Source organism: Lissotriton helveticus, chromosome 1_2 (genome assembly GCF_964261635.1).
Source record: "Lissotriton helveticus chromosome 1_2, aLisHel1.1, whole genome shotgun sequence".
NCBI classification, from domain to species: Eukaryota; Metazoa; Chordata; class Amphibia; order Caudata; family Salamandridae; genus Lissotriton; species Lissotriton helveticus.
This window is the reverse complement of record NC_136058.1, coordinates 366,366,100-366,389,575: the sequence shown is the minus strand read 5'-3', so window position 1 is coordinate 366,389,575 and position 23,476 is coordinate 366,366,100. Positions and strand designations below refer to the sequence as shown.

Here is a 23,476-nt window from a genome sequence, read left to right as displayed (position 1 = left end):
ATGCAGTGACTTTTAGGCTACATCCAGCTTTGAACAAGTTCTGATTGAGCTGCGGAGTTGTTTAATTCTCACACTAGTCCATGGGGGTATTTACAGTCATGAAGGGTCGAAGACAAACTTAATTTCTCATTGTGCATATAGCAGTCTGGTATGCTATGGCTTATGACACAAAATATTAGAGGATTTAAAATAATCAGAATACATATTGGTGTTTATTAGTCAATTAGTTCACACATAAAGCACACTTTCCAAAATTGACTGTTTGTGGTAAAGTTTAATAGGTGTGAATCTTAATTATTATTTCTATCCAAATCACCCCACTACAGGTGTACCCTATAGTGTCACAACTCCTGCTCCAGCAACTACATTAGCCTCAACGACAGAAGTCACAACATCTGGAGCCACGGGCGGTACTACAGCAGCAACAATCTCAGGAACAACTAGTGGAACCACAGCAGCTTTAACCCCTGAAACAACAGCTGGAACAACAGCCACAGTAATGGGAACCACCAGAGAGAGCATGTCTACATCCAGTGCAGCAACAGGGACTAGTGGGAGCTCAACTCCATCACAGGAACCCACCACAGCCACCTCAGGACCCACACCTGTATCCAGTGCAACAACGGGGGCTGGTGGGAGCTCTGCGGCATCACAGGCAGCCACCACAGCTACCTCAGTACCCTCATCTGTATCCAGTGCAACAACGGGGGCCAGCGGGGACTCTACGACGTCACAGGCACCCACCACTGCCACCTCAGCACTCACATCTGCCTCCAGTCCAACAACGGAGGCCGGTGGGAGCTCTACACGATCACAGGCACCCACCACAGCCACCTCAGGACCAACATCTATATCCGGTGCAACAACGGGGGCTGGCAAAAGCTCTACACCATCACAGGCACCCACCACAGCCACCTCAGAAACCACATCTGTATCCGGTGCAACTACAGGGGTCAGCGGGAGTTTGACACCATCACAGGCACCCACCACAGCCACCTCAGAACTCACATCTGCCTCCAGTGCAACAAGGAAGGCCAGTGGGAGCTCTACACCATCACAGGCAGCCACCACAGCCACCTCAGAATCCACATCTGTATCCAGTGCAACGGCATCACAGGCACCCACCACAGCCACCTCAGAAACCACATCTGTATCCGGTGCAACTACAGGGGTCAGCGGGAGTTTGACACCATCACAGGCACCCACCACAGCCACCTCAGAACTCACATCTGCCTCCAGTGCAACAAGGAAGGCCAGTGGGAGCTCTACACCATCACAGGCAGCCACCACAGCCACCTCAGAATCCACATCTGTATCCAGTGCAACGGCATCACAGGCACCCACCACAGCTACCTCAGGACCCTCATCTGTATCCAGTGCAACAACGGGGGCCAGTGGGGACTCTACGACATCACAGGCACCCACCACTGCCACCTCAGCACTCACATCTGCCTCCAGTGCAACAACGGAGGCCAGTGGGAGCTCTACACCATCACAGGCACCCACCACAGCCACCTCAGGACCAACATCTGTATCCGGTGCAACAACGGGGGCTGGTGAGAGCTCTACGCCATCACAGGCACCCACCACAGCCACCTCAGAAACCACATCTGTATCCGGTGCAACTACAGGGGTCAGCGGGAGCTCGACACCATCACAGGCACCCACCACAGCCACCTCAGAACTCACATCTGCCTCCAGTGCAACAAAGGAGGCCGGTGGGAGCTCTACACAATCACAGGCACCCACCACAGCCACCTCAGAATCCACATCTGTATCCAGTGCAACAACGGGGGCCGGCGGGAGCTCTACGGCATCACTGGCACCCACCACAGCTACCTCAGGACCCTCATCTGTATCCAGTGCAACAACGGGGGCTGGTGAGAGCTCTACACCATCACAGGCACCCACTACAGCCACCTCAGAAACCACATCTGTATCTGGTGCAACCACAGGGGTCAGCGGGAGCTCGACACCGCCACAGGCGCCCACCACAGCCACCTCAGCACTCACATCTGCCTCCAGTGCAACAACGGAGACCAGTGGGAGCTCTACACCATCACATGCACCCACCACAGCCACCTCAGAACCCACATCTGTATCCAGTGCAACAACGGGGGCCGGCGGGAGCTCTACAGCATCACAGGCACCCACCACAGCTACCTCAGGACCCTCATCTGTATCCAGTGCAACAACAGGGGCTGGTGAGAGCTCTACGCCAGCACAGGCACCCACTACAGCCACCTCAGAAACCACATCTGTAGCTGGTGCAACAACAGGGGTCAGCGGGAGCTCGACACCGTCACAGGCACCCACCACAGCTACCTCAGCAATCACATCTGCCTCCAGTGCAACAACGGAGGCCAGTGGGAGCTATACACCATCACAGGCACCCACCACAGCCACCTCAGAACCCGCATCTGTATCCAGTGCAACAGCCGGGGCCGGCGGGAGCTCTACGGCATCCCAGGCACCCACCACAGCTACCTCAGAAACCACATCTGTATCTGGTGCAACAACAGGGGTCAGCGGGAGCTTGACACTGTCACATGCATCCACCACAGCTACCTCAGCACTCACATCTGCCTCCAGTGCAACAAGGGAGGCCAGTGGGAGCTATACACCATCACAGGCACCCACCACAGCCACCTCAGAACCCGCATCTGTATCGAGTGCAACAACCAGGGCCGGCGGGAGCTCTACGGCATCACAGGCACCCACCACAGCTACCTCAGGACCCTCATCTGTATCCGGTGCAACAACGGGGGCTGGTGAGAGCTCTACAGCATCACAGGCACCCACTACAGCCACCTCAGAAACCACATCTGTATCTGGCGCAACAACAGGGGTCAGCGGGAGCTCGACACCGTCACAGGCACCTACCACAGCCACCTCAGCACTCACATCTGCCTCCAGTGCAACAACGAAGGCCAGTGGGAGCTCTACACCATCACAGGCACCCACCACAGCCACTTCAGAACCCACATCTGTATCCAGTGCAACAACAGGAGCCGGTGGGAGCTTTACGGCATCACAGTCACCTACCACAGCCACCTCAGAACCCACATCTGTATCCAGTGCAACAACGGGGGCCGGCGGGAGCTCTACGGCATCACAGGCACCCACCACAGCTACCTCAGGACCCTCATCTGTATCCGGAGCAACAACGGGGGCTGGTGAGAGCTCTACTCCATCACAGGCACCCACTTCAGCCACCTCAGAAACCACATCTGTATCTGGTGCAACAACAGGGGTCAGCGGGAGCTCGGCACCGTCACAGGCACTCACCACAGCTACCTCAGCACTCACATCTGCCTCCAGTGCAACAACGGAGGCCAGTGGGAGCTATACACCATCACAGGCACCCACCACAGCCACTTCAGAACCCGCATCTGTATCCAGTGCAACAGCCGGGGCCGGTGGGAGCTCTACGGCATCCCAGGCACCCACCACAGCTACCTCAGAAACCACATCTGTATCTGGTGCAACAACAGGGGTCAGCGGGAGCTCGACACCATCACAGGCACCCACCAGAGCCACCTCAGAACCCACATCTGTATCCAGTGCAACAACCGGGGCCAGCGGGGACTCTACAACGTCACAGGCACCCACCACTGCCACCTCAGCACTCACATCTGCCTCCAGTGCAACAACAAAGGTCAGTGGGAGCTCTAAACCATCACAGACACCCTCCACAGCCACCTCAGGACCAACATCCTTATCCGGTGCAACAACGGGGGCTGGTGAGATCTCTACGCCATCACAGGCACCCACCACAGCCACCTCAGAAACCACATCTGTATCCGGTGCAACAACAGGGGTCAGCCGGAGCTTGACACCGTCACAGGCACACACCACAGCCACCTCAGCACTCACATCTGCCTCCAGTACAACAATGGAGGCCAGTGGGAGCTCTACACCATCACAGCCACCCACCACAGCCACCTCAGGACCCACATCTGTATCCGGTGCAACAACAGGGGTCAGCGGGAGCTCGACACCATCACAGGCACCATCCTCAGAGCCCACACCTGCATCAAGTACAACAAAAGGGGCAGGTGAGAGCTCAACGCCGTCACCCACCACAGGCACACCAGGACCCACATCTGTATTTGGCACAACAACGGGGGTCAGCAGGGGCTCAACGACTACACAGGCACCCATAACAGCCTCCTCAGAACCCACACCTGCCTCCAATGGAACCACAGGGGCTGGTGGAAGCCCATCAGCATCACAGGAACCCACCACAGCCACCTCAGCCACCTCAGGACCTGTATCTGTCCCCCGTGCAACAACAGAGGTCAGCAGGAGCTCAACACTATCACAGACTCCCACCACAGTAACGTCTGGACCCACATCTACATCCAGTGCAACAACAGGAGCCACCGGGAGCTTAACGCCATCACAGACTACCACCATAGTAAGCTTTAGACCCACTTCTAGATCCAGTGCAACAACAGGAGCCACCGGGAGCTCAACACCATCACAGATTCCCACCACAGTAACCTCTGGACCAACATCTACATCCAGTGCAACAACAGGAGCCACTGGGAGCTCAACGCCATCACAGACTCCCACCACAGTAAGCTCTGGACCCAGTTCTGGATCCAGTGCAACAACAGGAGCCACCGGGAGCTCAACGCCATCACAGACTCCCACCACAGTAAGCTCTGGACCCAGTTCTGGATCCAGTGCAACAACAGGAGCCACCGGGAGCTCAACGCCATCACAGACTCCCACCACAGTAAGCTCTGGACCCAGTTCTGGATCCAGTGCAACAACAGGAGCCACCGGGAGCTCAACACCATCACAGATTCCCACCACAGTAACCTCTGGACCCACATCTACATCCAGTGCAACAACAGGAGCCACCGGGAGCTCAACGCCATCACAGACTCCCACCACAGTAAGCTCTGGACCCACTTCTGGATCCAGTGCAACAACAGGAGCCACCGGGAGCTCAACACCATCACAGACTCCCACCACAGTAAGCTCTGGACCCACATCTGAATCCAGTGGAACAACAGGAGATGGCCGAAGCTCGACGATGTCACAGGCATCCACTACAGTTCCTTCTTCTGAGACAACAGCGCCCCCTTCATGCCGTGATGTTGTATCCCACCCACTGCAGTTCAAAGTTATCAACCGAAATTATACATCACGCATGAATAATAAGACCTCTTCAGATTTTCAGAGCATCAGGAACATCACAGAAACAGAGGTAAGCTCCTCTCTTTGCCACTTGATTTACTGTCATCTCCCTCCCACTAATCGAATGACTCCTACTCTTTCCTGCTGCATGAGTTGTCTTTTTTACCTTACCTTTCTCCCACTGCTTTCACTTCATCCTTCCTTCTGTCTCACGGCAGTGCACGTATTCCTTTTTCTCACTCTCTTGACTTTTTCACTCTACTTTCCAAATCTCTTCATACTCTGTCTCTTCTATCATTCTCTCTCTTCTACCCTCTCAATCTCCCTCATAGTCTTTACATATTTTCCTTCACTATTTTATTCTGCCCCACATTCTCTTCAGCTCACCTCACTCACCCCGTTTCTATCCACTCCAATTCAGTCTCACAATATCCCCACACTTTTTGTGTCTGCTAATTCTCTGTCCCACCTGTCACTCTCCCAGTGTTTCCCATACTCTCTCCTAATTCTCTGTCCCACCTGTCATTCTCCCAGTGTTTCCCATACTCTCTCCTGATTCTCTATCTCACCTGTCACTCTCCCAGTATTTCCCATACTCTCTCCTAATTCTCTGTCCCACCTGTCACTCTCCCAGTGTTTCCCATACTCTCTCCTAATTCTCTGTCCCACCTGTCATTCTCCCAGTGTTTCCCATACTCTCTCCTGATTCTCTATCTCACCTGTCACCCTCCCAGTGTTTCCCATACTCTCTCCTGATTCTCTATCTCACCTGTCACTCTCCCAGTGTTTCCCATACTCTCTCCTAATTCTCTGTCCCACCTGTCACTCTCCCAGTGTTTCCCATATTCTATCCATCTCTCACCTTGTTTCCCAATCACCTCACTTCTTGCTCCCCCTCACTGTCCCAATCCCACCCAGTCCTTCTACCCTCTTACTGTCCCAATCCCCCAAACTCTCTCAATCTCATCTTCCTTTCCCTGTCTGTCACCTTACACCAACTATCTCTCCTTGAACTTTGCCTGTCCGCCACCTTGATCTATTTATCTCTCCAGTCGCTCTCCGTCTTTCTCCAACCCCGCCTCTGCCCTCACTGTTTTGCCTCTATGCATTGATTGGCCCACCTTTGTATTGGTGAATCACATCTTCCAATCTCTGTTCATCTTCTTCACCCTTAATATCAAGCCAAAGATGATAAAATAGACTCAGGGGATCAAAAATCATATCAAGTTCAAATTTGAATGACTCATTTCTAAATAGTAGTGGTGGGCAAGCAACTGAAAGTTTGACCGAGGCTTGGCTCTGACTCAGCTCAAGGGTTCTCTCTTGGACCCTCAAGCTCAAAACAAGCCAAGCTACCACGTGGCTTCTACCTGCGACTATTGTGCCAGGAATTAAAGAACAAGAATTAACCTTTGATGTAAAACAGGAGAGGGGAAAGAGATACCCATCTACTAGGGAGAGGTGTGGCCCCGCGGCCAGGGCGACTGACGCTGGAATCTGGGGATCAGGGTTCGATCCCCGGGCCCAGCACCATGTGACTCTGGGCAATAGCTCGCTTAATCTTCCCGACGGCCCCCAGCGCCTAGAGACCCTTACGGGTGATTGTGCGCTTTACAAATGTGGATTATTATTATTATTACTAGCTCAGGGGTCTCCAAACCTTTCAGCACAAGGGCCAAACGTATATTTTACAAATATTCGCAGGCCGAAAAAAATCAGTTTTATAAGTGATTTTAATAGAATTTAAATGAATGAAAAAGGGTTACTTGGATCTTTTCGTAATCAGCATGATATGATTCACAACAAAAGAGAAATGTGACAACTGCAAAGAAACAATGCCATGCTTAAACTGAGAAATGATATGAGTAAAAATGTCAAACAGTAGCAAATGCTCTGACAAAACAATCAATCCCTTAACTGTAGATGAAAACTTCAGTTTTTCAAAGATCGGTCATACACAACATTGCTGGTCCAAAATTTACAATAGAGAAGATTCAAGAGGCTCTGCTGCCACGTACAGGCTGCCAACAAAAATAGATATATATTTCCCTTTGATCATCAGAAACTGAAGCTTTGGAAACAACAGAGAAATTACGTTTTATTCTATTAATGCTAAAGTTGCTGCGGGCCAGATACAATCTTGTAGCTGAATGGAGCAATCTGAAATCAGAAAGTTGAAATTTTTCCCTGGTTCCCCACTTGACCAAATAGTGTGACTCTAGGCAAATATTTAATTTCACTGAGCTTCCTTTTTCCTTATTGCAATTGAGAGCAGTTTGAAGTAGGTGAGTTAAGTGTGCGTGCAATGCAAGCATCTCTCCTGAGCCTCATTGTAAAACTCTAAAACACTTCTAGAGTGCACATGACTGACTTACCTCTTAATTCTGTAATGGCATTGTTGTCAAGGGGGGAGGTGAACAGACATTAATATTTTTAAGTTAATCTATAAAAACTGTCACTTTTAATAAATGCCTCACAATGCAGTGATATAATCTAATGTACTAAGTTGAAACACTTCTGCATGTTAACAAAATGCACTTTTTTTTAATTTTGTAAAGTCATATTTTGATATGATGTCTGTTGCAAAGTTTATGTGCCAAACATTTCAGGGCTCAGCTGGTGCATGGTTTTTTGACCCCAGCCAGACTCTAGGCTCTGCTCTGGCTCAGCTTTCTCTGTTCATTTGTTGGCTCACCCACCTCTACTAAATAGAACTACATACAGCAGATTTAAATAGTTTGTTCTCTTGCTGGCAAGAGATAGGTGCAGTACAATTGTTTTTGGTAATGAAATGAAGCCCAGCAGCTTCTTCAGTCAAATAACATCTCTGGAAAACAAAATGCTTTTATAAACTATCATCCAGGTTCTGCACACTTGCATTGATGTCCACCCCTCCTCTGGACAATTCTTCAGGATAAATTACTCAGTGTCTCAGACCAAGGAGCAGTCACGCAAGGGTTCTTAGCACATGGTCCACATCTCAAACATATCTGCACTAGAGTGACACAATATTTTCCAGGAGGATCTTCTGTCAGCAGAGCAGGCAGCTGACCGTGAGCCAAGATGTCCACTTGGCTAACTGAGGTCATCTTGTCATGATAGCACTAGGTGGCATTTTTAGAAGCCCCTATCGCCAAAGGAACATCACTTTTTTTGATGTTCCTGTTGCGATAGGGGCTTTGCTTTATTTACAAGGCAGTATTAAGCCACTTAACATGGTTGCACTCAAAGTGGTCGAGGTCCTTGGGTAAGTCTAAGCACAAGAAGAAGGCGAAGAAGTACAAGCGCTCTTCACCTTCTCCCCGTCGGTCGGCTGGGGTGAAGCGGGACTCAGAGCGTCGTCGCTCTAAGGCTCTGTCTCCGTTGCCTTCTTCAGTGATGACTCTGTGCCTCCTACCCTTTCTGGGAGCCAGAGCGTCCCCAGCCCAACTTTTACGAGACCTTACACCTCATCTTTGCTTTGGGCAGCCTGACACTGCTGGCGTGCCTTCGGGTCCTGTGGAGTGAGTCGGGGTCCTGGGACATCAATGCAATGATCTCAATGACGACTCTCCTGGCACCGTCTGTGCCCCCGAACAATGCCATCCCCATCTTTATCCCCGAGTTGGACACGGAGCCGGACCGATGTTGGCCAACGTGGAACTGACGCCGGAGGGTACTTTTGTCCCCCTGTTCATCCCAGATGTTCCCTATTGACCAGAGGGTGGTGAGGAGGACTGGGAGGGATGGCTGGACCCTTTAACTGACCAGCTGAAAGAACTGGACTGGTGAGAGGACCTGTGTGATGCAACTGGTCTGCACACCTCTTCAGGTTTACTGGTTTACATTCACCCCATACCGTGGCTACGGAGGAGATAGCACCCTATGCTGTGGTGGTAAGAAGGGCGGCCAAGGTCTTGGGCCTTGAGCTCCCTTCGGTGGCAGTCAGGACTAACCTCCTGACAGAGGTGCTTCAACCTGCGGCTTCCTCCTCTGTACCCCTACTTCCATTCAATCCTCCTGGGCACTTGGTCCAAGCACAGCACACGGGCTCCTGTGGAGAGGACAATCGCCTGCCGCCACTGCCCGGCCATGGGCGACCCAGTGTTCTTGACCCAACACCCTTCCTCTGAGAATTTGGTGGTCCAATCATCTTCTTCTAAGGGCGTGTTCCCTTCTGCTCCTCCAGATACGACATCCAAGATGATGGACCATCTTGGGAAGCAAATGTTCTCTTCCTCCAGCTTGGCTCTGCAGTTGGTGAATACCACTTGCGTCTTGGGCTAATACTTCCATACCATCTGGGATACGGTGTTACAGGTGCTGCCTAAGTGCCGGAGGAGGCCTGGGCCATTCTCTTTCAGGCAGTTGCAGACGGGAGAGATGCAGCCCAATTCACCATTCGTTGTGGACTAGATACCACCAGCTCACTGGGCAGAATGATTGCAAAATCAATAGATCTTAGACACTACATCTGGTTGAGGACATGTGGCTTTTCGGGGGATGTCCTGTCAACCTTGATGGACATGCTCTTTGATGGTCATCTTTTCGGTGACAAAGCAGACTCGCCGCTTGAGCGCTTTCAAGACTTTCGAGCTACAGCCAGATCTTTGGGTCTCACTGTGCCTTCCTGTCCACCCAGTATGCTCTTTGTCTCTTTCTTGGCTATGGAAGGGGCGCTCAACCATGTCCGGTCCAGTCTAGACACCGGTTCATTCAAGCTGCTCAACCTATGCGTGGCCACGGACGTGGGACCCAGCGTCCTGACGGGTCTGGGATCCAGCGGGCAGGCCAGCCCACCATCAGCACACAATCCTCGCATTTGCATTACATGTTCAGCTGGATAACTTCATTTAAAATAGACGTGAGTGATTTCAGCGACCACCTGCCCTTAGTGGCTGAGATAAAATCCAATTCGGCAGAGAAAAAAGAACGCTACATTGGCCCAGAACCAGAAGTCAGTGCAAACTTAAAACGGATACGGTGTAGTCTCGACAACATCGACCTTATTGGTTCAATTGCGAAAACCCTTTTCCACCAAATTCATTGCTCATCTAAGTTGGCGAATGTCTGGCATGACTTCATCATCACCATCGGGGAACAACTGGGTAGTACCAGGCCCACCAATTCTCGCCTTGTGAGGGGACCCTCAAGCACGAGACAGATGTGGTTGGATATGAAAACACAAAAACGCTTGATTAATCAAACTCTGAGGTGGATACGAAAGGATCAGGGAAACCCTAGTTTGCAAGTAGTGCTGAGGGAAGCAAAAAAGCAACTCAAACGGCTGAAATGGGTAAGTCAAAAACAAAGGAATGAAGAACTTTGCGGGAAACTTGTCCACGAAGGAAAGCAGAAAAACAGTTCTAGGTTGTGGCAAATGGTAAAAAGAATCCAGAACCCTGACCATCTGGGGCAAAATTCGCACATAGCAGAGGAAGTATGGACCAAATACTTATTGTCACACTTTAATAATGACAATATAGGAGATACGACAACAAAGTCTCCCTGCATGGAAATCACAAAGCTTGGTCGTGATGGTAACCCCAGCAATCAAAGCGGGACAAGCATGTGTGGATAGGGGGAGTTTAAGGGTATGACCTTACCACAACCAGAACATTTAGAAGGGGAAGGAAGACCTATAAAGAACATGGAGACAGGGCTCACGGAATACACCCCAGCAGACATCGGGTGGCGAATCACCAAGGGACGACCGAATGGGACCCCGGGACTGAATGGAATCCCCCCCATGTTGTACAAATCTGACGTAGCCTTTTGGAGTGCATCCTTGGGTCAGGTCTTTAACGAGGCCAGACTTACTTTATCCCTTCCGGACTCCTGGCATGGGTCCATCATTAGTCCGATATACAAACATGGGAGCAAGAGTAATCCGAACAGCTACCGTCTCATTGCTTTGCTTGACATAGAAGCAAAATATTTCAGCGGTCTCATTCTGGAAGAACTATCGGCGTGGACGACCGAAAAAGCCATTATCCCTCCCAATCAAACAGGTTTCCGTAAAGGCCAAGGGACAACAACCAACATCATGGCACTGTCCTTACTGATGGGCGAAGCAAAAACCACCAAGCTACCGCTATTCCTCTCATTTATTGATTACACTGCGGCCTTCGACCATGTGGACCGAAACAAACTTTGGGAAAAACTATTCAATTGGGGCATTCCGAAACATCTCCTAGATGTCCTAATACTGCTCCACTCTAACGCCTGGGTTAAAATTAAACTTGGAACTGGCCAGCACCTCTCGAAGCAGATTAGGACAACTAAAGGACTAAAGCAGGGGTGCTTATTAGCGCCAATTCTTTTCAATCTGTTTATTTCGGACTTACCGGAAGAACTTGACAAATGCTGCAATCATGCGCCCAAGCTAGGCAAAATCACCCTCCCTAGTCTGTTATATGCGGACGATTTAGTGCTGATAAGCCGCTCGCCAAAAGGCCTTCAGCATCTTTTGAATTGTACCCATGCCTTCTCTGTAAAGAATGCCCTAGAAATAAACCTCAACAAATCTAAGGTCATGACAGTGAACTACAGGAAGAAAAGGATCCCTTGTTGGTACCTGAACGGAGTAAAGCTTGAACGGGTAGCCACATACAAGTACCTTGGCGTCATGTTGGATTCTAAGAACACGTCTAGGCCTCAGCTCCAGTCTATCCGAGGGAAGGCAATAATGACCCACCTCGCACTGAAATCACTAAAGACTAAACTCCCTGACCTCACCCTTAAACCCTTCCTTGAAATCCTGCGAGCGAAACTTCAACCAACGCTCACCTATGGGAGTGAATCGTTGCATGGGAAGGACGCTGCATTGCTAGACACAGTCATAGTCAATTGTTACAGGGCCATCTTCAATCTTCCCAAATACGCGTCTCCGGTCCAAATTCGTTTAGAATTTGGGGTGGTCAAACAAACACTAGAAAGACGGAGTGCATATGTAACTAACTGGCGCAAGATTCGCAATGCAGATCCTGACTCCTTAAATGCCAGCGTCTGGGAAGAGCTACTTAGATGTCGCACTTCACTGCCTAGGGACTACCTATTTGGATCTCTTGATGTGCTAGGCTTATCCGATATTTGGGAAACCGCCATAGATCACCAGTCCTTCAAAAAGTTGGCAAAAAAATCTGCCCGAATAATTTCGGCAATAGAAGATAAGAAAGACCTAGCCAACAGGGCGCATGGATGGATAACGGTGGGAGATTACGGCAAAATACGGCCACAGGCATATCTTAATATCGGGAATGAAAATAAAAATCAAAGAAAAGTTCCTGAAACTGTGCCTTGGAGCTATCCCGATATTCCCGCACCTGCCGCCATGGGAGAGAACTCACGCCTTGGCCCTATGTCGCCTGTGTAAATCTGGCAAGGAGGACATCATCCATGTGATATGCATTTGCCCGAGACTAATGGACCTGAGGCATAAGCTGTTGCTACCTTTTTTTTTAGATCACATGCCGTTCGGACCTGTAGGCAGGCAGTCAAACTGTGTTTTTCCTCCAGTGATATTAAACTGAATTGTCAGGTTGTGAAGTTCTTTGATTTAATGAAGGAAAGATTCAAGCACACCTGAAAGACTCATCGGGACTTAATAACAACCTTGAATTGACAATAGTAACTGCTGTATTTTAAATAATTTGTACTGTCAAATGGCGTTTTATATTTTTGTAAAGATTTTAATTAATCATATACAAATAAAAATATTACTTACTTACTTACTTACCATCTACCCCTCTGCCACTGCCTCCAAACCCTTCTAGTCCAACATTCCAGGCCCATCTTCAGCTAGTTGGAGGCAGGATTCACCATCACCTCCTGCACTGGCAAAATCACGTCCGACAGGTAGGTCCTGCAAATCGTCCAAAGGGGCTATTCCCTCCCCTTCGAGACCACCCCTCCATTCATGCCACTGTCTTAAGATCGCAGGTCAGAGGATTATTTCGCACTTCTCTGCCAGGATGTCTCAGCTCTTTTGGCCAAGGGAGCTATAGAGAGGGTTCCTGCACCAGAAGTAGGTTTTGGTTGTTATTCCTGCTACTTTCCGATGCCCAAGAAGGACAAAGGCCTGCGTCCTATTCTAGACTCACGGGCCCTCAACCGCTTCCTCCAGAAGGAGTAGTTCAAGATGCTCACGTTAGCTCAGGTCCTGTCTGCCCTTGACTCCGGAGACTGGATGGTGGTGTTGGACTTGCAGAATGCTTATTTCCATATTCCTGTCCTGCCAGCCCACAGACGCGGTCTACAGTTCACAAGCACTTTCAATTCTCTGTACTCCCCTTTGGCCTTACCAGTGGTGCCCCTCGGGTCTTCACAAAGGTGATAGTACAATAGAATCAGCAGCTACCCTGCCAGGGTATATTTCATGGTCCCCTAGGGGATCCTTAATTACCAATGGATGGTGACAAAAAATATGTCTCAGAGCCAAATACACATCACACAGTGTTCATTTTGCTTTTTTTTGGTGTATTCATTAATTTTTTTGAATAAGTTAGTCTAAATCATTCAGACTGACATGGGTTACATTTAAATCCCCATATTTTATGAGATAGGAAATAGGGAGACAGTTTTCTCACAATACATTGTTCAAAAAAGAGAAGTTTATAAAATCCATACACGTCCCACACATTCCCAAGCACACCAGCTAGACTCACACTCACTTTCAAACTAGTCAAATACAAGCAAACATGATCACATACATCTATTCATACCATTCATAATGGTGCATCAGGGCCTGCAGAAAGGATATAACATAACTGCATAGACAAAGGTTAGATTGTGGAGGCAAGGGGAGTAGAAAAAGAAGGGGGTTAACAATAACTAGACTTCTGCCGTCCACAAAGTTCACGCCAACGCGCGTTTCGGTGTAGGGCCTACTCAGGCCGCACCTTCATCAGGGCAGTGATGTACCATGGGGTGGGGGCTCACACACAAATATCAATAAAAGCAGGGGGTATAACCCGGAGGTGGGCAACAACGTTTCTCAGGCTGCAGTATTTAACGATTATCTGAGATATGATTTCCTCTCCTGCATACACGAAGACTTTCAACGGTTAGGCGGGGAGGTTCTAAAATCTCTAATCAGGCCTTTGTTGGTTTATTTCGAGATGGCTTAAAGTTAGAGAGGCCAGAGGGTGAAATTTATTCCAGAGTGAAGGGTTTTATGCTCTCTCAAGGTAGGCGGCGTTCATTTAGGTGGGTGGCGGTCTCCAGGATCAGATGACTCAATCCGTGGTACAGATTCGAGTAAAGCTACCGAGGCCGAGGGATCAGCGGGGGGCGCTAGATACACGTGATGGATCTGGGCCCCAGTTCCCAGGGCTTTGTACGGACCGCGGGGCGGCGTCCTCTTCGATAGACAGACTGGCACGACTACAACAGTCGGGAGAGTAGTGGAGGCTTAAGGTGCTTGCTAAGGATTCGGACCCTAGTTCCTAAGGCTCCATACGGACCGCAAAGCGGCGTCCTACTCCTGGGGAAGACTCACACAAAGGTGATGGCAGTGGTAGCAGCTGATTTGCGCAGATCAGGGGTTCCAGTCTTCCCCTATCTCGACAACTGGCTTTTGAAGGCGGGCTCGTCCCAGGCTGTTGTCTCCCACCTCCAGACTACGGTGGAGCTCCTGCATTCGCTGGGGTTCACTATAAGAGGACCAAAGTCACACCTGACTCCCTCCCAGATGCTTCCTTTCATCTGAGCTGTTCTAGACACAGTGCACTTTTGGGCCTATCCTACCGAACACTGAGTCTGGGATATTCGGGATATAATACCGATGTTTCAGCCTCTATCCCGGATTTTGGTGATAATGACTCTGAGGCTGCTGGGCCTCATGGCCTCCTGCATCCTGCTGGTGGATCTTACCAGGTGGCATATCCGGGCTCTGTAGTGGGACCTCAAATTCCAGTGGGCGCGACATCAGGGAAATCTTTTCGACTACGTTCAGATCTCAGAGGGAACTGCACAACAACTGCAGTGGTAGCCAATGAACCAAGATTGAGTCAGAGGCAGATCCCTCTCCCTTCCCCAACCAGATCTAATGGCAGTGACGGACACGCCACTCCTGGGATTTGATGGCCATCTGGAGGAGGCAGAGATCAGAGGCGTCTGGTCTCCGGTGGAGATCAAACTGCTGGAGCTCCGGGCGATCAAACAGTCACTGAAGGCATCCTTTCCTATCTCAAAGGGAAAGTGGTTCAGTTCTTCACACACAGCATCTCCTCCATGTGGTACTGCAACAAACAGAGTGGCGTGGAATCGTGGACCCTTTGTCAGGAGGCTCTCTGCCACTGGACATGGCCAGAACATCAGGGCATAACCCCGGTGGTTCAACACCTGGCGGGTTCCCTGAATGAACTTTTGGGAGTTATCATGCACTCTGTGTTATTCCTTATTTCTCAACATCAAAAACAAAAGCTTGCTACCCTGGGTGTTTATGTTGTCACTCTTACACTGTACAGTGACTCCCAATCCTGCCAAAGATATTAGGGGCATATTAGCAAGAACTTCGTTTAAATTATCGCTGTTTTAGCGGCAGGCAACTGCCGCTAAAATGGCGATAATTGGCTTGCTAATATGCGTTATAGAATTCCAATAGAAGCCCAGGTTAGATGTGAAGAACATCTAACCCGGGCTTCTATTGGAATTCTATAACGCTTATTAGCAAGCCCATTATTGCCATTTTAGCGGCAGTTTCCTGCGATAATTTTAACACGGTTCTTTCTAATATGCCCCTCAGTTCTTTGGACCCCAAAGGCACGGCAAGAAGAATATATCATAAACAATACTCAAACATATACATAACCTTTGACATACATGTGTATTATTATTATGTTTTTTCAATCTCAAACCCTGAGATAAAACTTTGTATTTGCTAATACACAGGCCACTCCTGTACTCTGCCTCCTTTTATATTGATCACACACAAAAAAGTAGTTAATCAATGCTATGAATCATTAATTTCTGAAATTACAATCATTACACAACTCTATTGCCCAATGCACAGACGGCAGAGGATTTTGGATGGATTTCCTCTTCAACAGATTATTTTAGACTGCATTATTTCTCAGGAGGCCAGAATTGTTTATGCTCCAGAAGGTTCATAAAAGCATTACAACGACAAAAGGAACACACATAGAGGAAAAGGAAAAGCAAAGTAAGAACCTCAGAAATCAGGACAAAGTTTAGTTATCAAAGTTTCATCAGTGACTCTAATAGCAGAACAACTGAATGTATTGAACAAAGGAACATCGTTTGTGAACCCATATAATACCAGCATGCTATATTTTAGCGAAGAAGGATCCTCCAGCGGGGTTATGAGCTCATTCCACTAGGGCTAGGCAGCAAATACTGCATTGACGCATGGAGTCCCACTCCTTGATATCTGCCAGGTGCCAATATGGGCATCTCTGCACACTTTCACCAGACAATATTGCCAGGACAGTCAAGTCCGGAGGGACGGCTACTTTGCCCATTCGGTCCTCCAGGACTTTCTGATGTGAACTTCGTTCGCAGAGCCTCCAACGGGGATGGTATTACTGGGTGATCTATTCTAAGGTAAGGAATCTACAACTAACAGTCTCTATCAGATTAACACGTTACTCACCTTTGGTAACAATGTATCTAGTAGAGACATATGTTAGTTGTATATTCCTTACAGCCCCACCCATTCTCCCCCTCTGCTAACTGATTTCCAGGGATGGAATTCCCTTACAGGGCCCTATTTGTGGTGCACCAGTGGTCAGTGTCTTTCATGGCTCTGAGCTTCTGGCATGGAAAGTCGTGTCAGAACTGATGTCAGCGCGCAGGGGCGGTGTCTAAGTAGACACTGCAACATCATTCCCGTGACCACGATGATGGACGTAGAGTTGACTGACGCCATCTACCGATGTGCAGGGGTACGCCTGAAGAAAAAATCTCCTGACCCAGACTGACCCCTGGTTGAAAATCTAAGATAAGGAATCTACAACTAACACATGTCTCTACCAGATACATTGTTACCGAATGTAAGTAACTTGTTCCTTAGTGGAGGAAGGGTCACATTCCTGCACATAAACAATCATTACCACAATGCAGGCACCCTTGCACGACGGTGTAAGGGAGCTTGCATTGACGCTAGACAGCAGTAATTAGGGCCAGCGCAGGGGGAAATGCAAGCCTGCATTGTATTGTTGTAAATATAGTGCAGCCCTGCACTTCAAAAGTGGCGGAGCATGGCGTTAAGGTGAGAAGGCTAAAGCCTTGATCCATCACTTTTCTAGTAAATATGCCCCTTGATTCCTCTAGGGTGGGCAAGCCAACAACTTACCAGGGAGAGCCGAGCCAAGGGTCAGCTCTGGTTCTAGGAGCCCGTGCATGATCCAAGCATTGATATTACTTGGTAACAAACATGTTAGATAAGGTGTCTTCTCTTTCCCACTCCATCATTCACAGGTCAATTCTCGCACCCCTGTATGTTCTCACACTCTTACTCTCCCCCTAAAGCTGCTCCCTTGTCTCCCCACTCTCCCCTCTCCTTGTTTCTCATCTCAGTCCCATCTCAGTAAATGAACTGATGCTCACTCAATGTGTTTTTGGCCAACAGGTGACAGAAATATTTAGGAAAGCCTCGTATTCTTGCGTCTCCAGCACTCAGGTGGAACTTCGGTAAGAGACAGAAATCTTATCCTGTAGAAGAATGAAATGAGCTCTTGTGTTCTCTACTGCCTTCCTCGCTTTTTACTGGTGGAAGTTGGGATCTATTCTTCACAGGCTCAATCTCTCTCCACACTCATGGGAGCTGGCCCTGGAGGACGTTGAGGTCTCTTCTTCACATGCTCCATCTCTCTCTCCACACTCATGAGAACTTCTCAGTGATGGAAGTAGGAGGTGTCATCCTTACAGGCTTTCTTCCTTTCTACTCCTGGTGGAGTCTGGGGCCTCGCCTTCAGAGGATCCTTCCTCTCTAGTCACTGGAAGCAGCTGGGATCTTATGTTCTACCTACCTCTCGCCTCACTGGTGGAAGCCGATGTCTCTCCTTTACTGACTCCCATCCTCTCTACTCACTGGTGGAGTCTAATATCTCTCCTTTACAGGCTCCCATCCTCTCCCCTCACTGGTGGAAGCCGATGTCTCTCCTTTACAGGCTCCACCCTCTCGCCTCACTGGTGGAAGCGATCTCTCTCCTTTACAAGCTCCAAACTGTCGCCTCGCTGGTGGAAGCCGATGTCTCTCCTTTACAGGATCCCATCCTCTCGCCTCACTGGTGGAGTCTGATGTCTCTCCTTTACAGGCTCCCATCCTCTTACCTCACTGCTGGAAGCGATGTCTCTCCTTTACAAGCTCAACCCTCTCGCCTCACTGGTGGAAGCGATGTCTCTCCTTTACAGACTCCCATCCTCTCCCCTCACTGGTGGAGTCTGATGTCTCTCCTTTACAGGCTCCACCCTCTTGCCTCACTGGTGGAAGCGATGTCTCTCCTTTACAGGCTCCCATCCTCTTGCCTCACTGCTGGAAGCGATGTCTCTCCTTTACAGGCTCCCATCCTCTTGCCTCACTGGTGGAAGCGATGTCTCTCCTTTACAGGCTCCCATCCTCTCCCCTCACTGGTGGAGTCTGATGTCTCTCCTTTACAGGCTCCCATCCTCTTGCCTCACTGCTGGAAGCGATGTCTCTCCTTTAAAGGCTCCATCCTCTCGCCTCACTGGTGGAAGCGATGTCTCTCCTTTACAGGCTCCCATCCTCTTACCTCACTGCTGGAAGCGATGTCTCTCCTTTACAGGCTCCCATCCTCTTGCTTCACTGCTGGAAGCGATGTCTCTCCTTTAAAGGCTCCCATCCTTTCACCTCACTGGTGGAAGCGATGTCTCTCCTTTACAGGCTCCCATCCTCTTGCCTCACTGCTGGAAGCGATGGCTCTCATTTACAGGCTCCCATCCTCTCGCCTCACTGGTGGAAGCGATGTCTCTCCTTTACAGGCTCCCATCCTCTTGCCTCACTGCTGGAAGCGATGTTTCTCCTTTACAGGCTCGCATCCTCTCGCCTCACTGGTGGAAGCCGATGTCTCTCCTTTACAGGCTCCCATCCTCTTGCCTCACTGCTGGAAGTGATGTCTCTCGTATACAGGCTCCCATCCTCTCGCCTCACTGGTGGAAGCGATGTCTCTCCTTTACAGGCTCCCATCCTCTCGCCTCACTGCTGGAAGCGATGTCTCTCTTTTACAAGCTCCCATCCTCTCGTCTCACTGGTGGAAGCGATGTCTCTCCTTTACAGGCTCCCATCCTCTTGCCTCACTGGTGGAAGCGATGTCTCTCCTTTACAGGCTCCACCCTCTCGCCTCACTGCTGGAAGCGATGTCTCTCCTTTACAGGCTCCCATCCTCTTGCCTCACTGCTGGAAGCGATGTCTCTCCTTTACAGGCTCCCATCCTCTCGCCTCACTGGTGGAAGTGATGTCTCTCCTTTACAGGCTCCCATCCTCTTGCCTCACTGCTGGAAGCGATGTCTCTCCTTTACAGGCTCCACCCTCTCGCCTCACTGCTGGAAGCGATGTCTCTCCTTTACAGGCTCCCATCCTCTTGCCTCACTGCTGGAAGCGATGTCTCTCCTTTACAGGCTCCCATCCTCTCGCCTCACTGGTGGAAGTGATGTCTCTCCTTTACAGGCTCCCATCCTCTTGCCTCACTGCTGGAAGCGATGTCTCTCATTTACAGGCTCCCATCCTCTTGCCTCACTGGTGGAAGCGATGTCTCTCCTTTACAGGCTCCCATCCTCTTGCCTCACTGCTGGAAGCGATGTCTCTCCTTTACAGGCTCCACCCTCTCGCCTCACTGGTGGAAGCCGGTGTCTCTCCTTTACAGGCTCCCATCCTCTTGCCTCACTGGTGGAAGCCGATGTCTCTCCTTTACAGACTCCCATCCTCTCGCCTCACTGGTGGAAGCGATGTCTCTCCTTTACAGGCTCCCATCCTCTCGCCTCACTGGTGGAAGCGATGTCTCTCCTTTACAGGCTCCATCCTCTCGCCTCACTTGTGGAAGCCGATGTCTCTCCTTTACAGGCTCCCATCCTCTTGCCTCACTGGTGGAAGCGATGTCTCTCCTTTACAGGCTCCCATCCTCTCGCCTCACTGGTGGAAGCCGATGTCTCTCCTTTACAGGCTCCACCCTCTTGCCTCACTGGTGGAAGCCGATGTCTCTCCTTTACAGGCTCCATCCTCTCGCCTCACTGGTGGAAGCCGGTCTCTCCTTTACAGGCTCCCATCCTCTCGCCTCACTGGTGGAAGCGATGTCTCTCCTTTACAGGCTCCCATCCTCTCGCCTCACTGGTGGAAGCCGATGTCTCTCCTTTACAGGCTCCCATCCTCTCGCCTCACTGGTGGAAGCCGATGTCTCTCCTTTACAGGCTCCATCCTCTCGCCTCACTGGTGGAAGCCGATGTCTCTCCTTTACAGGCTCCCATCCTCTCGCCTCACTGGTGGAAGCGATGTCTCTCCTTTACAGGCTCCTATCCTCTCGCCTCACTGGTGGAAGCCGATGTCTCTCCTTTACAGGCTCCCATCCTCTCGCCTCACTGGTGGAAGCGATGTCTCTCCTTTACAGGCTCCCACCCTCTCGCCTCACTGGTGGAAGCCGATGTCTCTCCTTTACAGGCTCCCATCCTCTCGCCTCACTGGTGGAAGCCGATGTCTCTCCTTTACAGGCTCCATCCTCTCGCCTCACTGGTGGAAGCCGATGTCTCTCCTTTACAGACTCCCATCCTCTCGCCTCACTGGTGGAAGCGATGTCTCTCCTTTACAGGCTCCCATCCTCTCGCCTCACTAGTGGAAGCGATGTCTCTCCTTTACAGGCTCCATCCTCTCGCCTCACTTGTGGAAGCCGATGTCTCTCCTTTACAGGCTCCCATCCTCTTGCCTCACTGGTGGAACCCGATGTCTCTCCTTTACAGGCTCCCATCCTCTCGCCTCACTGGTGGAAGCCGATGTCTCTCCTTTACAGGCTCCATCCTCTCGCCTCACTGGTGGAAGCCGATGTCTCTCCTTTACAGACTCCCATCCTCTCGCCTCACTGGTGGAAGCGATGTCTCTCCTTTACAGGCTCCCATCCTCTCGCCTCACTAGTGGAAGCGATGTCTCTCCTTTACAGGCTCCATCCTCTCGCCTCACTTGTGGAAGCCGATGTCTCTCCTTTACAGGCTCCCATCCTCTTGCCTCACTGGTGGAAGCGATGTCTCTCCTTTACAGGCTCCCATCCTCTCGCCTCACTGGTGGAAGCCGATGTCTCTCCTTTACAGGCTCCACCCTCTTGCCTCACTGGTGGAAGCCGATGTCTCTCCTTTACAGGCTCCATCCTCTCGCCTCACTGGTGGAAGCCGATGTCTCTCCTTTACAGGCTCCCATCCTCTCGCCTCACTGGTGGAAGTAATGTCTCTCCTTTACAGGCTCCCATCCTCTCGCCTCACTGGTGGAAGCCGATGTCTCTCTTTACAGGCTCCCATCCTCTTGCCTCACTGGTGGAAGCGATGTCTCTCCTTTACAGGCTCCCATCCTCTCGCCTCACTGGTGGAAGCCAATGTCTCTCCTTTATAGGCTCCCATCCTCTCGCCTCACTGGTGGAAGCGATGTCTCTCCTTTACAGGCTCCCATCCTCTCGCCTCACTGGTGGAAGCCGATGTCTCTCCTTTACAGGCTCCCATCCTCTCGCCTCACTGGTGGAAGCCGATGTCTCTCCTTTACAGGCTCCATCCTCTCGCCTCACTGGTGGAAGCCGATGTCTCTCCTTTACAGGCTCCCATCCTCTCGCCTCACTGGTGGAAGCCATGTCTCTCCTTTACAGGCTCCCATCCTCTCGCCTCACTGGTGGAAGCCGATGTCTCTCCTTTACAGGCTCCCATCCTCTCGCCTCACTTGTGGAAGCGATGTCTCTCCTTTACAGGCTCCCATCCTCTCGCCTCACTGGTGGAAGCGATGTCTCTCCTTTACAGGCTCCCATCCTCTCGCCTCACTGGTGGAAGCGATGTCTCTCCTTTACAGGCTCCCATCCTCTCGCCTCACTGGTGGAAGCCGATGTCTACAGGTTCTTTTCCTTTCTCCTCGGTGCTATAACCTAGTACGGATCTCATGTTGTCTTTGACCTTCCTCTCTCCTCTCTGGTGGAAGCTGTTGTCTCGTCCCTGTCGCCTCCCTTCTCTCACTTCACAGCTTTTCTTCCCGGTGCCCGACCCTAACATTCACTCATGTGCACTCTTTCTTCTCACAGGCCCGGCTCCGTGATTGTCGCCATGGTGGTGGCGTTAGACCCCAGCGCCACCCAACAGGCCATCTTGGACACCTTCCTGGCTGCCGTGACTTCTCCTACCAGCCCCTTGCTGACTCTGGGAGAATTAATACTGACGGAAATCAGAGTGGGCGGTGAGTGACAGGGTTCATGAGCCAATGGCTGAAAGACAGTTTCCTGTTCTGTCCAGTCAGGATTCATAGCTAATTCGAGGGGCAGTATACTTTAACTGGGCAGGTCTATAACATAATGACACGTGTGCAGGTACCCCTGGTGATTATTAACATTCACTAGTGCATTATTTCAGTTCCATTATTTAAGCAGGCTCTCACTTCTGCACTTTTATGTACTTATTTTCTGCTGTTGGAGGTAACCACTTCAATGTTGGAGAGTGTGGTGGCATCTCCATAGGTCTGTGACAGGCAAACTATAACTGGCTTTTTTTCGGAATATATGACTGCAGTAATATAATCATCATTATTATAAATCTAAACGACATTGCAGCATTGCAGGAAATGTTACTCACATGTACTTTTAGGTCTATATCAAAGGTATTCTCATTGAAGTCATGAACAACCCTCCCGCCTCCCCCGCTGTCAGTTTAATACAATGCAAACAGTAGTATACAGAGATCTCTTTGGGATATAGTAGACTCCTCTTCGTAAAGAACTGAGCCTGGGAGGCAAACTGTGAGGCAAACTGCCAGTACAGTGCATGGTGGGTAATGCTAGCTGCTGGCGACAGTGTACACCCAGTGCAACTAATGCACTTTTAACCCGGCAGGCACCTTCCCTTAGTTTCTTCTCTACACTTACTGCAGGGGTTTAGGCTTTTCTCCAGCATTTGATCTTTCATAGATTCACATGCTTGAATCATTCCCTGTTGTCGAAGTGAGAGTCCCAAGGTACCATAGTAAAGCAGAATGTATTACTATCATAGGCTATAATGGCAATGAAAGTCAATCAATCAATGTATTGTAAAGCGCGACTACTCACCCGTAAGGGTCTCAAGGTGCTGGGGGGTGGGGAGTGCTGCTGGTCCGTCTAAGGCACTGTGGTTAAGTCAAAGAGCCAGGTCTTGAGGTCCTT

At 50.3% G+C, this 23,476-nt stretch overlaps 1 protein-coding gene across 1 annotated transcript in view; it reads left to right on the top strand.

Moving 5' to 3' along the window:
* LOC144803894 (uncharacterized) overlaps positions 1–23,476 on the top strand; it is a 250,413-nt gene that overhangs the window by 162,756 nt on the left and 64,181 nt on the right. Inside the window, exons 11-13 of the mRNA XM_078671883.1 lie at positions 327–5,221; positions 17,723–17,784; positions 22,371–22,522. Of these exons, the coding sequence (XP_078528009.1) occupies positions 327–5,221; positions 17,723–17,784; positions 22,371–22,522 (5,109 nt within the window). The remainder of the gene's footprint in view (positions 1–326; positions 5,222–17,722; positions 17,785–22,370; positions 22,523–23,476) is intronic.